The following is a 15,675-nucleotide window of genomic DNA, read 5'->3' as shown; positions in this document are numbered from 1 at the left end:
CGGAGGTGTTTGCTCAGTTGATTCATCGTTGGGGCAAACCAGAGTTGGATCTCATGGCGTTTCGCCAGAACGCCAAGCTTCCTTGTTACGGGTCCAGGTCCAGGGACCCAGAAGCGACGCTGATAGATGCTCTAGCAGCGCCTTGGTTCTTCAACCTGGCTTATGTGTTTCCACCGTTTCCTCTGCTCCCTCGACTGGACTTGGTATGCAGACAAAGTGAACATGTCATCCTTTCCACCATGGACTCTGCCTCTAAGACAGGACCTTCTGATACAAGGTCCTTTCAATCATCCAAATCTAATTTCTCTGAAACTGACTGCATGGAGATTGAACGCTTGATTCTATCAAAGCGTGGCTTCTCCGAGTCAGTCATTGATACTTTAATACAGGCACGAAAGCCTGTTACCAGGAAAATCTACCACAAGATATGGAGTAAATATCTTTATTGGTGTGAATCCAAGAATTACTCATGGAGTAAGGTTAGGATTCCTAGAATATTGTCTTTTCTCCAAGAGGGCTTGGACAAAGGATTATCAGCTAGTTCCTTAAAGGGACAGATTTCTGCTCTGTCTATTCTTTTGCACAAGCGTCTGGCAGAGGTTCCAGACGTCCAGGCATTTTGCCAGGCTTTGGTTAGAATTAAGCCTGTGTTTAAACCTGTTGCTCCCCCGTGGAGCTTAAACTTGGTTCTTAAAGTTCTTCAAGGAGTTCCGTTTGAACCCCTTCATTCCATTGATATTAAACTTTTATCTTGGAAAGTTTTGTTTTTGATGGCTATTTCCTCGGCTCGGAGAGTCTCTGAGCTATCTGCCTTACAATGTGATTCTCCTTATCTGATTTTTCATGCAGATAAGGTAGTCCTGCGTACCAAACCTGGGTTTTTACCTAAGGTGGTTTCTAACAAGAATATCAATCAAGAGATTGTTGTTCCATCATTGTGTCCTAATCCTTCTTCAAAGAAGGAACGTCTTTAACATAATCTGGACGTAGTCCGTGACTTGAAGTTTTACTTACAAGCTACTAAAGATTTTCGTCAAACATCTACCCTGTTTGTCGTTTACTCTGGACAGAGGAGAGATCAAAAAGATTCAGCAACCTCTCTTTCCTTTTGGCTTCGGAGCATAATACGCCTAGCCTATGAGACTGCTGGACAGCAGCCCCCTGAAAGGATTACAGCTCATTCTACTAGAGCTGTAGCTTCCACCTGGGCCTTTAAAAATGAGGCCTCTGTTGAACAGATTTGCAAGGCCGCGACTTGGTCTTCGCTTCACACTTTTTCCAAATTTTCCAAATTTGATACTTTTGCTTCTTCGGAGGCTGTTTTTGGGAGAAAGGTTCTTCAGGCAGTGGTTCCTTCCGCTTAATCCTGCCTTGTCCCTCCCATCATCCGTGTACTTTAGCTTTGGTATTGGTATCCCATAAGTAATGGATGATCCGTGGACTGGATACACTTAACAAGAGAAAACATAATTTATGCTTACCTGATAAATTTATTTCTCTTGTAGTGTATCCAGTCCACGGCCCGCCCTGTCCTTTTAAGGCAGGTCTAAATTTTAATTAAACTACAGTCACCACTGCACCCTATGGTTTTTCCTTTCTCTGTTTGTTTTCGGTCGAATGACTGGATATGACAGTTAGGGGAGGAGCTATATAGCAGCTCTGCTGTGGGTGATCCTCTTGCAACTTCCTGTTGGGAAGGAGAATATCCCATAAGTAATGGATGATCCGTGGACTGGATACACTACAAGAGAAATAAATTTATCAGGTAAGCATAAATTATGTTATTTATGAATCAATCTGCATCAGTTTTCGCTATTCTCCAAGCTTTGGTATTGGATGCTTTTGCTATAATACTTTTATCTCAAATTAGCAATTAGATGAGTCACACAAAGGACAAGAAAACTCCAGTCAATTAAACAGAAATAAACTGTCATGTTAAATAAATATATATGCACAGTAGATATAATATGTAATATAAGCATTTAAAAATTTGTTTGCAAATTTTGCATCGTTTTGCAGTCCAGGCATATACCGCTTGAAAAGCCTTTTCTCTGCTCTGGCCAATTAGGGGTGGATATGAATAATATGTATAATGAGCTGCTGCATTGATCATGGTCTAGAAAGAATATTGTAAGGTCGGACTTCTGGATACTGTAGGATGCACTCAGGCCTACACAGTTTTCAGCAATAAATTAGCTGGAAAATAAATAATGGAACTATATTACATTTGCTACACATAATTATACATTGTATGAGGAATGACATTTTGAGTTACATATCCCTTTTAATGGGACATAACAATTTAAAAGAGAATGCTCTAATGTGTAAGAGAATATTATTATTTCACTATATCTTGCATATACCTGTGTGTTTATCCCTAAAAAGGGGTAACATTTATAGTTAATGTCAGCAACCCACTAATGGGAGCTAGCTGAACACTGGAGGCATATGTGTGCAGCCATCAATCAGCATCTAGCTCCCCATAGTTCATTACTGCGCCTGAGCCTATCTAGGTATGCTTTTCAATACATGATACCAAGAGAACAAAGTAAATCTGATAACAGAAGTATAAAGAAAAGTTTCTTAAAGGGACATTAAACAAGAAATAAATGCTAGATAGAATGATGCTATCAAAGAAAAGATTAGTCTGAGAATAACATGTAGATGTAGTTTTAAAGTCTCATTAGCTGTTTAAAAACTGACAAAATAAGTGTGAATTTTTAGTGCCTATAAAACAATGGTAGCTGCCATGTTGTAACGTAGGTTACCTTCTCTGCTGTGGCCAATTAGGGACAGTTATAAATAGGTCACTAGAGTGTGCAGCCAATGGCTGTGTGGAATATAACAGTGTTCTGCTCTTCCATTTCTAACCAGAACTGAAAAGTTCACAATTTCAAAATGCAATTACAGAAAAAGGGGACAACATAAATAATGAATATATATATATATATATATATATATATATATATATATATATATATATATATATATATATATATATATATATATAATTTATACTTTTATGTTACCATCTTAAAGTGTTTAATGTCCCTTTAAGGTAGCACACTCTATCTGTAAGTTTAATTCTGGCTTTCAAATAGCTTGAAACATGCAAGTCATGATACCAATATAAGTGAATTGCTCTCAGCAAAAAAGGTTATTTTATGAGAGAAATAAATGTCAGGGCAAAGGTTTCTAACTGTGATAAACACAGACTTGTATTTACCGAATGACTGGATTAGGTTATGTGTATGACTAAGAACATATTATTCATGACCGAAAACACATATGCTTTGTTATGGTGTAGACAGCTTAAAACCATTCGCCGCCTTGTTCTCATGTTTGACTATGTGTTTGGATGTCAATATCAATATTTTTCCTTAGTGTTTCAATTCTGTATTGTTGATTATTTTTTATTAAAGCTGTGTTATAGGAACACAATCAGAATAGGTTACATTGTGAACTACTAATACGTTATAGAATCTGACCTTAAATTGTAATTGTCATTTCATTCGGGGAGATGTTTTAAGCAATCGTTTATATTGTTTCATTTTTAATGTACATAAAACAGTAATATTGTACAATCAAATGTCTAATTATGCATAATAAAACAACATTTAAAGGAGCCATTAGAGTGTTAAAATTATATGCTGTTATTTGTTAGGACCCAGCTGTTCGACTAGTGATACTGATTGCGTAAGCGGCAGTTTCCACTTGGTACCAGCAGTACTCATATGTAATACGTTAACTATGTGTTTAACCACCACAAAGGAGGGGCATTATAGTGTCATAATGATAAAAACAGCATGTCATTTTATTACAATAATAGCCCTTTAAAGGGACATTAAACACTAACTTAATAATTTATTCATCTTGGACTGATTCCAATTTGTTTAATGTCCCTTTAACTCTGTAAATTGTGGGCTTTCCAATTCCTATAAAGGGATATGAAACCCAACATTTTTCGTTGATTTAGATAGAGTGTGTAATTTTAAACAACTTTCCAATTTACTTCTTTTATCTAATTTACTTTGTTCACTTGGCATCCTTTGCTGAAAAGCATATCTAGGTAGGCTCAGGAGCAGCAATGCACTACTGGGTGCTAGCTGCTAATTGGTGGCTGCACATATATGCCTCTCCCCAATGTGTTCAGATACTGCAGTACAAGTACTGCATTGCTGCTACTTTAGCTCAGGATACTAAGAGAGTAAAGCAAATTAGCTAATAAAAATACATTGGAAAGTTGTTTAAAATCATATGCTCTATCTGAAGCATGAACGTTTTGGGTATCATATCCCTTTAAGAAGTGGAAGTCCAGACTTTACACAGTGATTGTTTGAACACCAATGACCCATTCATAACTGTTTCTAATTGGCCTCAGCAGAGAAATAAACCTAGGTTACAACATCCATTGCTTTATAGACAATAAAACTTATTTTATTAATATGATTTAAAATATATACCGTATATCTGCATTTTTTTTCTCTGGCTTATCTTTGTGTGGAATATATCATTCTGTCTAGCATTTACTTTCCCTATATTAAAATCAAATGTTTCCCTTAAGTAAAATCAAGTATTTGTAGTTGTATTACATTTAAAACAAATAATCAAGTTTAAAGGGACAGTCTACACCAGAATTTTTATTGTTTAAAAAGATAGATAATCCCTTTATTACCCATTCCCCAGTTTTGCATAACCAACACTGTTGTTAATATACTTTTTACCTCTGTGATTACCTTGTATCTAAGCCTCTGCAGACAGTCCTCTTATCTCAGTGCTTTTGACAGACATGCATTTTAGCCAATCAGTGCAGACTCCTAGGTAAATCCATGTGCATGAGCACAATGTTATCTATATGACACATGCAAACTAACACCCTTTAGTTGTGAAAAAATGTCGAAATGCATTCAGATAAGAGGCGGCCTTCAAAGGCTGAGAAATTAGCATATGAGCCTACCTAGGTTTAGCTTTCAACTAAGAATACCAAGAGAACAAAGCAAAGCAAAATTTTTGGTAAATGTAAATTGGAAAGTTTTTTAAACTTAAATGACCTATCTGAATGATGAAAGTTTATTTTTGACTAAACTGTCCCTTTAACCGCTGATTAACTAAGCTTTTTATTTGCTGGTGCAGCTCTGTCCTTGTCAACTAATACAGCTGTGGGAATTGGCCTTATCAGTCAATGAGAAATCTGACTCTGAAAATGAGTTGTGGACAAACTTGCTCTTCAATATCAATTTAAACAACTTTAACTTAATATTTTTTTCTTGCCAAAATATTTGAACGTTTAATATTGCTACTGTTTCATATGTAGAATGTTGTTTTGTTCAGTCAGTTGTAAGATCTTCTGTTTCCATTTCAGCCACCGCCTTCAGTTGCAGAATCACAGAACAGTCGTTCGCAGTCACCAGGAAGACAAAGTACTGGTGGTTACCAGCTGCCACGTGGTTATATACAGATTCCTGTGATCCATGAGAGCAATGTCCCACGACAACCTACCCAAAACTTCCACCAGACACAGAAAACACATTATCCGCCACAAGCAGCAGGAGACTACCAGTCACACCATCCCGTGTTCCACAAAATTCAGGATGAGAGGGACTCTAGGACACCACCATCCCAGTCCCCAATAAGAACAAGAAAACTGAGCTCCAGCCGGGAAAGCTCCCCTGTCAGAGTCACTTCCCCGTCATCTACTCCTATTAGAGTGCAGGCTGTGGTGGATAAACACCAGGTAACTAGCTTAACTTCATTTATTTCTTCAGGGCTTGACTAACCCTAGGGTGCTGGCTCGGGGCCCTTGTAAGAAGAGCAGGTCAGTTCTGGTTCGGGCCCTTGTAAGAAGAGCAGGTCAGTCCTGGTTCGGGCCCTTGTAAGAAGAGCAGGTCAGTCCTGGTTCGGGCCCTTGTAAGAAGAGCAGGTCAGTCCTGGTTCGGGCCCTTGTAAGAAGAGCAGGTCAGTCCTGATTCGGGCCCTTGTAAGAAGAGCAGGTCAGTCCTGGTTCAGGCCCTTGTAAGAAGAGCAGGTCAGTCCTGGTTCAGGCCCTTGTAAGAAGAGCAGGGCAGTCCTGGTTCGGGCCCTTGTAAGAAGAGCAGGTCAGTCCTGGTTCGGGCCCTTGTAAGAAGAGCAGGTCAGTCCTGGTTCGGGCCCTTGTAAGAAGAGCAGGTCAGTCTGGTTCGGGCCCTTGTAAGAAGAGCAGGTCAGTCTGGTTCAGGCCCTTGTAAGAAGAGCAGGTCAGTCCTGGTTCGGGCCCTTGTAAGAAGAGCAGGTCAGTCTGGTTCGGGCCCTTGTAAGAAGAGCAGGTCAGTCTGGTTCGGGCCTTTGTAAGAAGAGCAGGTCAGTCCTGGTTCGGGCCCTTGTAAAAAGAGCAGGTCAGTCTGGCTCAGGCCCTTGTAAGAAGAGCAGGTCAGTATGGCTCAGGCCCTTGTAAGAAGAGCAGGTCAGTCCTGGTTCGGGCCCTTGTAAGAAGAGCAGGTCAGTCCTGGTTCGGGCCCTTGTAAGAAGAGCAGGTCAGTCTGGTTCGGGCCCTTGTAAGAAGAGCAGGTCAGTCCTGGTTCGGCCCTTGTAAGAAGAGCAGGTCAGTCTGGCTTGGGCCCTTGTAAGAAGAGCAGGTCAGTCTGGTTCAGGGCCCTTGTAAGAAGAGCAGGTCAGTCCTGGTTCGGGCCCTTGTAAGAAGAGCAGGTCAGTCCTGGTTCGGGCCCTTGTAAGAAGAGCAGGTCAGTCTGGTTCGGGCCCTTGTAAGAAGAGCAGGTCAGTCCTGGTTCGGGCCCTTGTAAGAAGAGCAGGTCAGTCCTGGTTCGGGCCCTTGTAAGAAGAGCAGGTCAGTCCTGGTCCGGGCCCTTGTAAGAAGATCAGGTCAGTCCTGGTTCGGGCCCTTGTAAGAAGATCAGGTCAGTCCTGGTTCGGGCCCTTGTAAGAAGATCAGGTCAGTCCTGGTTCGGGCCCTTGTAAGAAGATCAGGTCAGTCTGGTTCGGGCCCTTGTAAGAAGAGCAGGTCAGTCTGGTTGGGTCCCTTGTAAGAAGAGCAGGTCAGTCCTGGTCCGGGCCCTTGTAAGAAGATCAGGTCAGTCCTGGTTCGGGCCCTTGTAAGAAGATCAGGTCAGTCCTGGTTCGGGCCCTTGTAAGAAGGGCAGGTCAGTAGTGGTTCGGGCCCTTGTAAGAAGATCAGGTCAGTCCTGGTTCGGGCCCTTGTAAGAAGAGCAGGTCAGTCTGGCTCAGGCCCTTGTAAGAAGAGCAGGTCAGTCTGGTTCGGGCCCTTGTAAGAAGATCAGGTCAGTCCTGGTTCGGGCCCTTGTAAGAAGATCAGGTCAGTCCTGGTTCGGGCCCTTGTAAGAAGGGCAGGTCAGTACTGGTTCGGGCCCTTGTAAGAAGATCAGATCAGTCCTGGTTCGGGCCCTTGTAAGAAGAGCAGGTCAGTCTGGCTCAGGCCCTTGTAAGAAGAGAAGGTCAGTCTGGTTGGGGCCCTTGTAAGAAGAGCAGGTCAGTCCTGGTCCGGGCCCTTGTAAGAAGATCAGGTCAGTCCTGGTTCGGGCCCTTGTAAGAAGATCAGGTCAGTCCTAGTTCGGGCCCTTGTAAGAAGGGCAGGTCAGTACTGGTTCGGGCCCTTGTAAGAAGATCAGGTCAGTCCTGGTTCGGGCCCTTGTAAGAAGAGCAGGTCAGTCTGGCTCAGGCCCTTGTAAGAAGGGCAGGTCAGTACTGGTTCGGGCCCTTGTAAGAAGATCAGGTCAGTCCTGGTTCGGGCCCTTGTAAGAAGAGCAGGTCAGTCTGGCTCAGGCCCTTGTAAGAAGGGCAGGTCAGTACTGGTTCGGGCCCTTGTAAGCAGAGCAGGTCAGTCCTACCTCTCCTCTTTGTGCAACCTGCACATTAATTCATCTGGCCGCACACCAGTCTCTAGCAAATCAGTTCTCTTTACCAGTGTGTGTCTGACCTAAACTATAAGGTACTGATTAGCTGAATGCTTTCTCTATTTTGGATACTTTAGGGCACTGGTTTTTCAACCTGTCCTCAGGCCTCCCAAACAGGCCAGATTTTCAGGATTACCTTGGATGAGAGCAGGTAAAATAACCATGTTTACTAATCAGCTGATTATTTCACCTGTGCTCCAGTTCAGATATCCTCAAAATCTGGCCTGTTAGGGAGGTCTGATGAGTTACATCACAGTTGCAAAACACACATTTAACCCCATGATTGCTTGTTCCACTCCCAGATCAATACATTGTTAATGCAGGGGTGTTATGGGCAATGCAGGGGTTAAAACAGTGCAAAAAGTGTGTTATGCAGCAGTGAGTGTGTTATGCAGCAGTGATTTAACCCCTTGATTTCCCATATGTATTCTGAGGAAAAGGGGTTATTGCTTTGTGTCTTGGCTACACTGTGTTCTTGATGTTTACACATACTGTATATATGGGTATTTCATTTAAAGAGTTATAGATAATGCACAATATTCTGGCAACTAGGGGGTGGAAACTAATTCAGAAGTTGTGTTTCTTGGGCGATTTTACCTTATTACCCATAACATTTTATTATGAAACCTTTCTGTGTGTTAACCCTTGCAAATGCATTACATTTATATGCCTAGCCTAGTCTTATCTGGTGGTAACAAGTATCTCCTTTAAAGTCTATGGGGATGTTTTATGTTACCACAAGTTTACAACAGCAGTGGAAATTAGGTCATAGTTAGGGACAGTAAAGTCAAAATTAAACATTTGTGATTCAGACAGAACATGCAATTTTAAACAACTTTCCAATTTACTTTTATTGTCGTCAAATTTTCTTTGTTCTCTTGTCATCCTTTATTGAAGCATAAACCTAGGTAGGTAACCTAGGTAGTGTGCACATTTCTTTAGCAGTCTATGGTTACCCGCATTAGCAACATTGTATAACACTGCAATAAACACTACTTACGTGTATGCCCCTGAGTTAATCTAGGATAACTCTTTAACAAAGGATACCAAGAGATCTAAACAAAATTGATAATAGAAGTAAATTGTAAAGTTGTTTCAAATTTCATACTTTATCCATTTGTTTAATTTTGACTTTATGTCCAGTTCTCTGCTGCTACTGAGAAGGACACAGCTGATGTGCCAGTCAGATTAATAAGGATTTATATGTTTGTTGAGTTGGTATGCTATCATGTTACATTTATTTTATTGGAATGTAGTTACGCGTTAGTTTACCATTGTATAGCATATTAATAAGTGGGTTCACTCTTAGTGAATGTGGGTCTTAAAACTCAGCAATGTTATTTCTTTATTACATTTCAGATGTTCCTTGTTTGTTATGTGCATGAAAGTGTGTGAAGTTGTTGCATGGCAACACTGAGCTTAAAGGGAGATAAAACGCAACCTCTTTGTTTCATGATTCAGATAGAACGTACAATTTTAAAAAACTTTATATTTGCTTTTTATTATTTTAAAAATCAGGGATGTAAGCTCAGGAGCGTGCACGTGTCTGCAGCATTATATGGCAGCAGGATTGCAACAATGTTATACATTAGCAAGAGCACTACATTTAGGGTTGCTACCTCGGTCATGTTTTCCTGGACTCTTATGAGTTACACATGCTGCAGGGTGTGCAGATTGGAACATGAATTGCAACCCCGGCACAGCACACAAATAGTGATCCTAGACAGCATTATGCATGTTCCTCCCTGCACACCCTGCAGCATGTGTAACTCATAAGTGCTTAGGAAAACATAGCCGAGGTGGCAACCCTAACTACATGGCAGCACTATTTCCTGTCATGTTGTGCCTCAGGCATGTGCACGCTACCTACCTAAATTTGATAGTAGAAGTAAATTGGAAACTTTTTTTTTTAATTGTATTGTCTATCTGAATAAAAAAATATTGGGTTTCATGTCCCTTTAATACTAACTTGAAGAATGCTTTGCTAAAAACTTTATGACGTTTTAAAGTAAGAATAATACTTCACTATATGGATAAAGCAGTTAAAATAAAATTCACATCGCCCACCACATACTGACATTTACGGTTATGTTGGCGCAGGGTGTGGGCTGGGTCTGACTTGAGACCTCTGAAACGCCTGTAGTTACGGCTCTTGTGGTAGAGTTCCAACATAATAGCGGAACTGTGGCACAAGCTGTAGTAGCTCACAGGACCAGTTATGTATCTCTGTTTGTATATTGGCATGAAAGTAACAAAGAGGAGTGAACTAATATTATTTAACGGGACAGTCAACACCAGAATTGTTGTTTAAAAAGATAATCCCTTTATTACCCATTACCCAGTTTTGCAAAACCAACACAGTTATAATAATACACATTTTATCTCTGTAATTACCTTGTATCTAAGCCTCTGCAAACTGCCCCCTTATTTCAGTTCTTTTGACAGACTTGCATTTTAGCTAATCAGTGCTCACTCCTAGGTAGCTTCACGTGCATGAGCTCAATGTTATCTATATAAAACACGCAAACTAACGCCCTCTAGTGGTGAAAAACTGTCAAAATGCATTTAGATTATAGGTGGCCTTCAAGGTCTAAGAAATTAGCATATGAACCTCCAAGGTTTAGCTTACAACTAAGAATACCAAGAGAAAGCAAAATTGGTGATAAAAGAAAATTGGAAAGTTGTTTAAAATTACATGCCCTGGGCACCTGGTGGAGGAGGAGCAAGGTCCTGATTGCTGAGCTTCCCTCCAGTCTCACAGCACCTGGCGGCAGGAATTTCGCGCCTCCCCACTACCTGGGGCTGCTACCTGGACAGGTTCTATCAACTCCTCCGGTGCCCTGCAGTGGAAATCCAACCCACTGCCTTGCTGCAGAACAGACACATAACCTGCTTATATCTACACTACTGAACTGCCAATAGCAAACAGAAAATATACCCCTCTTTGGGGACTACCTGATAAGAGTGAAATATAAGGGGAAAAAGTAAAGTAAAGGGTTCCAAACATTTGAATTCTCCCCTGCTCCAGCCTTCGCTACACGGACTTGGCAATATTCTGCCGGAACTAAAAGACCCCCCTCCCCTCCGCACCCGTCTCGACTTCAAAACTTGCCTTGCTGTACCTGCCGGTTTCTTGAGAGAGACAGGAAGACCACGGACTGTTTGAACAGGTACCTCTGCCCCGGTGGACCTAGCGGTACGTATGCTGCCCCCTCCCCCACCGAAGTTGCGTGGGAGGAGGCATTGAGAGTCTCGCTGGATAACAAGATCAGCGAGAGATACGAGACGGATTACCGAAGCTCCCCTGCCTCTGTCCTCCCCCCCCCCTCTCCCACCGGTGCTGCGTGAGAGGGGTGCGGGATACGCTGTCAGCGCAAAGAATCCTTGGACACTGGGTTGTCTATAAGGTGGCTTCCAGAGTACCTGCTCCTTACCGGCACCGCTGCAACTATTCCGGCTCTTTAAACTTCAATAGAGGGATGACGGGTGTGCGGAGGCGAGGGTAAGTTTCACTGTGCAGCTGTGTCCAGACGGCGAAACTAATTCCTAATTAAATTGTGAACATTGGTCGCATAGTCAGGCTTAACCTTAGGAACACCTTATCCTCAAGCTGTAAATGACTGCTCATATAAACCAATATACGAAAGGGGAAACAGAAGAGGAGTACTTACTTACTTAATAGCCTACATAATTCAAGGAAGCAAGGAAGTGAAATATCGGAAGGCTTAATATAGCAATAACATTTTATATGTCCTGTTTCTCCCTGCTTACAAGCTCATACTGTGGAAAACTGAGACTTTGGATAAAATTAAACCCTCTTTCCTTATGGGATTTATCAGAAGACTAATGCTTTGAAAGAGACATTTGTCAAGAGTATTTTCTTTTTTTTTTTCTTTCTTCCTCTTCCTAGAAGTGTGGAAGTTGACTCTTCCCCTTAGAGGGAAGGGAGAGGGAGGAAGGGGAAAGGAATAATGGTTAAATTTCAATTGTAACTAAAATAATAATAGGTTCTATGAGTTTGGTTTTCTTTGGCTGCATTTATATATTTTATTTCTGTTAAGTTAGTAATTATGATTGCTGATGTGATTTACATTTACAATACTAACTATTAAAACCAATGCTTAATTGCCTTGGGCCCTTATAGTACCTCCTAGAAATTATATAAATACCTATTTTTTGAAGTTAGATTTGGGTACTAAAATCTCGCCCCAAAGCCTAGTTATCTACCTATTAGAACAGAGCTCTTGTTATTGTATTCATCTTTGCATTTATTCTTACAGAAAGTAGGGAGAACATTTGATACATATTTACTTATTTTGCAAATTTTGGTCATCTCTTTTTTCCCTTTTTTTTTTTTTTTTTTTTTTTCTCTCTTTTGAGGAGAAGGGAGGAAAAGAAATGTGCTCATAACCCTATACCCTACATTTATAGTTATATCTTAACCTTAAACTCTACAAATAAGTGGAGATAACTTGCATTACTTTCTCACTATTTGAGTTATTTAAAAATTCTCGCTTTACTGTTATTTAGCTTTCTTCTGTTATGTGTGATCAGTCCACGGGTCATCATTACTTCTGGGATATAACTCCTCCCCAACAGGAAATGCAAGAGGATTCACCCAGCAGAGCTGATATAGCTCCTCCCCTCTACGTCAGTCCCAGTCATTCTCTTGCACCCACGACTAGATAGGATGTGTGAGAGGACTATGGTGATTATACTTAGTTTTTATGACTTCAATCAAAAGTTTGTTATTTTACAATAGCACCGGAGCGTGTTATTACTTCTCTGGCAGAGTTTGAAGAAGAATCTACCAGAGTTTTTTACTATGATTTTAACCGGAGTAGTTAAGATCATATTGCTGTTCTCGGCCATCTGAGGGAGGTAAAGGCTTCAGATCAGGGGACAGCGGGCAGATGAATCTGCATTGAGGTATGTAGCAGTTTTTATTTTCTGAATGGAATTGATGAGAAAATCCTGCTATACCGTTATAATGACATGTATGTATACACTTCAGTATTCTGGGAATGGTATTTCACCGGAACTACTCTGTTAAAGGTCACTAATCCTTTTAATAAATATTATCATGTTAAACGTTTTTGCTGGAATGTAGAATCGTTTACATTGCTGAGGTACTGAGTGAATATATGTTTGGGCATTATTTTCCACTTGGCAGTTGTCTGCTTTAAATTGTGACAGTTTCGTTTCTCCTCACTGCTGTGTGTGAGAGGGAGGGGCCGTTTTTGGCGCTCTTTTGCTACGCATCAAAAATTTCCAGTCAGCTACTATTATATTTCTTGCATGATCCGGTTCACTGACAGATCTCAGGGGTCTTCAAACTTCTTTGAAGGGAGGTACATTCTCTCAGCAGAGCTGTGAGAATTTTATATTGACTGTGAATAAAAACGTTACTCTATAATTTTTTATGTCAAATTTAGTTATTGTTATTTACTAATGGGAACAAACCTTTGCTAAAAGTTGGGTTATTTTAAAGTCGATGCTATAACTGTTTTTCAGTTCATTATCTCAACTGTCATTTAATCGTTTAAGTACCTCTTTGAGGCACAGTACGTTTTTGCTAAAAAAGATTATAACCAGGTTGCAAGTTATTGCTAGTGTGTTAAACATGTCTGACTCAGAGGAAGATATCTGTGTCATTTGTTCCAATGCCAAGGTGGAGCCCAATAGAAATTTATGTACTAACTGTATTGATGCTACTTTAAATAAAAGTCAATCTGTACAATGTGAACAAATTTCACCAAACTGCGAGGGGAGAGTTATGCCGACTAACTCGCCTCACGCGGCAGTACCTGCATCTCCCGCCCGGGAGGTGCGTGATATTATGGCGCCTAATACATCTGGGCGGCCATTACAGATAACATTACATGATATGGCTACTGTTATGACTGAAGTTTTGTCTAAATTACCAGAACTAAGAGGCAAGCGTGATCACTCTGGGGTGAGAACAGAGTGCGCTGACAATACTAGGGCCATGTCTGATACTGCGTCACAGCTTGCAGAGCATGAGGACGGAGAGCTTCATTCTGTGGGTGACGGTTCTGATCCAAACAGATTGGATTCAGATATTTCAAATTTTAAATTTAAATTGGAGAACCTCCGTGTATTACTAGGGGAGGTCTTAGCGGCTCTCAATGATTGTAACACCGTTGCAATACCAGAGAAACTGTGTAGGTTGGATAAATACTTTGCGGTACCGGCGAGTACTGACGTTTTTCCTATACCTAAGAGATTAACTGAAATTGTTACTAAGGAGTGGGATAGACCCGGTGTGCCGTTCTCACCCCCTCCAATATTTAGAAAGATGTTTCCAATAGACGCCACCACTCGGGACTTATGGCAAACGGTCCCTAAGGTGGAGGGAGCAGTTTCTACTTTAGCTAAGCGTACCACTATCCCGGTGGAGGATAGCTGTGCTTTTTCAGATCCAATGGATAAAAAATTAGAGGGTTACCTTAAGAAAATGTTTGTTCAACAAGGTTTTATATTGCAACCCCTTGCATGTATCGCGCTGATTACGGCTGCGGCAGCATTTTGGATTGAGTCTCTGGAAGAGAACCTTAGTTCATCTACGCTTGACGATATTATGGACAGGCTTAGAGTCCTTAAACTAGCTAATTCATTCATTTCGGAGGCCGTAGTACATTTAACCAAACTTACGGCTAAGAACTCTGGATTCGCCATACAGGCACGTAGAGCACTGTGGCTAAAATCCTGGTCAGCTGATGTTACTTCTAAGTCCAAATTACTTAATATACCTTTCAAGGGGCAGTCTTTATTTGGGCCCGGTTTGAAAGAAATTATCGCTGACATTACAGGAGGTAAGGGCCACGCCCTACCTCAAGACAAAGCCAAAGCTAAGGCTAGACAGTCTAATTTTCGTCCCTTTCGGAATTTCAAAACAGGAGCAGCGTCAACCTCCACTGCACCAAAACAGGAAGGAGCTGTTGCTCGTTACAGGCAAGGCTGGAAACCTAACCAGTCCTGGAATAAGGGCAAACAGGCCAGGAAACCTGCTGCTGCCCCAAAGACAGCATGAATCGAGAGCCCCCGATCCGGGACCGGATCTAGTGGGGGGCAGACTTTCTCTCTTCGCCCAGGCCTGGGCAAGAGATGTTCAGGATCCCTGGGCGCTGGAGATCATATCTCAGGGATACCTTCTAGACTTCAAATTATCTCCACCAAAAGGGAGATTTCATCTGTCAAGGTTGTCAACAAACCAGATAAAGAAAGAAGCGTTTCTACGCTGTGTACAAGATCTGTTATTAATGGGAGTGATCCATCCAGTTCCACGGTCGGAACAAGGACAAGGGTTCTACTCAAACCTGTTTGTGGTTCCCAAAAAAGAGGGAACTTTCAGGCCAATCTTAGATTTAAAGATTCTAAACAAATTCCTAAGAGTTCCATCGTTCAAAATGGAAACTATTCGGACAATCTTACCTATGATCCAAAGGGGTCAGTACATGACCACAGTGGATTTAAAAGATGCTTACCTTCACATACCGATTCACAAAGATCATCAACGGTATCTACGGTTTGCCTTCCTAGACAGGCACTACCAGTTTGTAGCTCTTCCATTCGGATTGGCTACGGCCCCAAGAATCTTCACAAAGGTTCTGGGTGCCCTTCTAGCGGTACTAAGACCGCGAGGGATTTCGGTAGCTCCGTACCTAGACGACATTCTAATACAAGCTTCAAGCTTTCAAACTGCCAAGTCTCATACAGAGTTAGTTCTGGCATTTCTAAGGTCGCATGG

General features: G+C 41.5%; 1 protein-coding gene across 1 annotated transcript in view; it reads left to right on the top strand.

Annotated features, from left to right (window-relative positions):
* BAG3 (BAG cochaperone 3) overlaps positions 1–15,675 on the top strand; it is a 77,689-nt gene that overhangs the window by 38,033 nt on the left and 23,981 nt on the right. The window contains exon 3 of the mRNA XM_053692659.1: positions 5,363–5,734. Within this exon, the coding sequence (XP_053548634.1) occupies positions 5,363–5,734 (372 nt within the window). The remainder of the gene's footprint in view (positions 1–5,362; positions 5,735–15,675) is intronic.

Source organism: Bombina bombina, chromosome 9, assembly GCF_027579735.1.
Source record: "Bombina bombina isolate aBomBom1 chromosome 9, aBomBom1.pri, whole genome shotgun sequence".
Classification (NCBI taxonomy): Eukaryota; Metazoa; Chordata; class Amphibia; order Anura; family Bombinatoridae; genus Bombina; species Bombina bombina.
The sequence above is the reverse complement of the archived record's forward strand: the minus strand, read 5'-3'. Positions and strand labels throughout refer to the sequence as shown.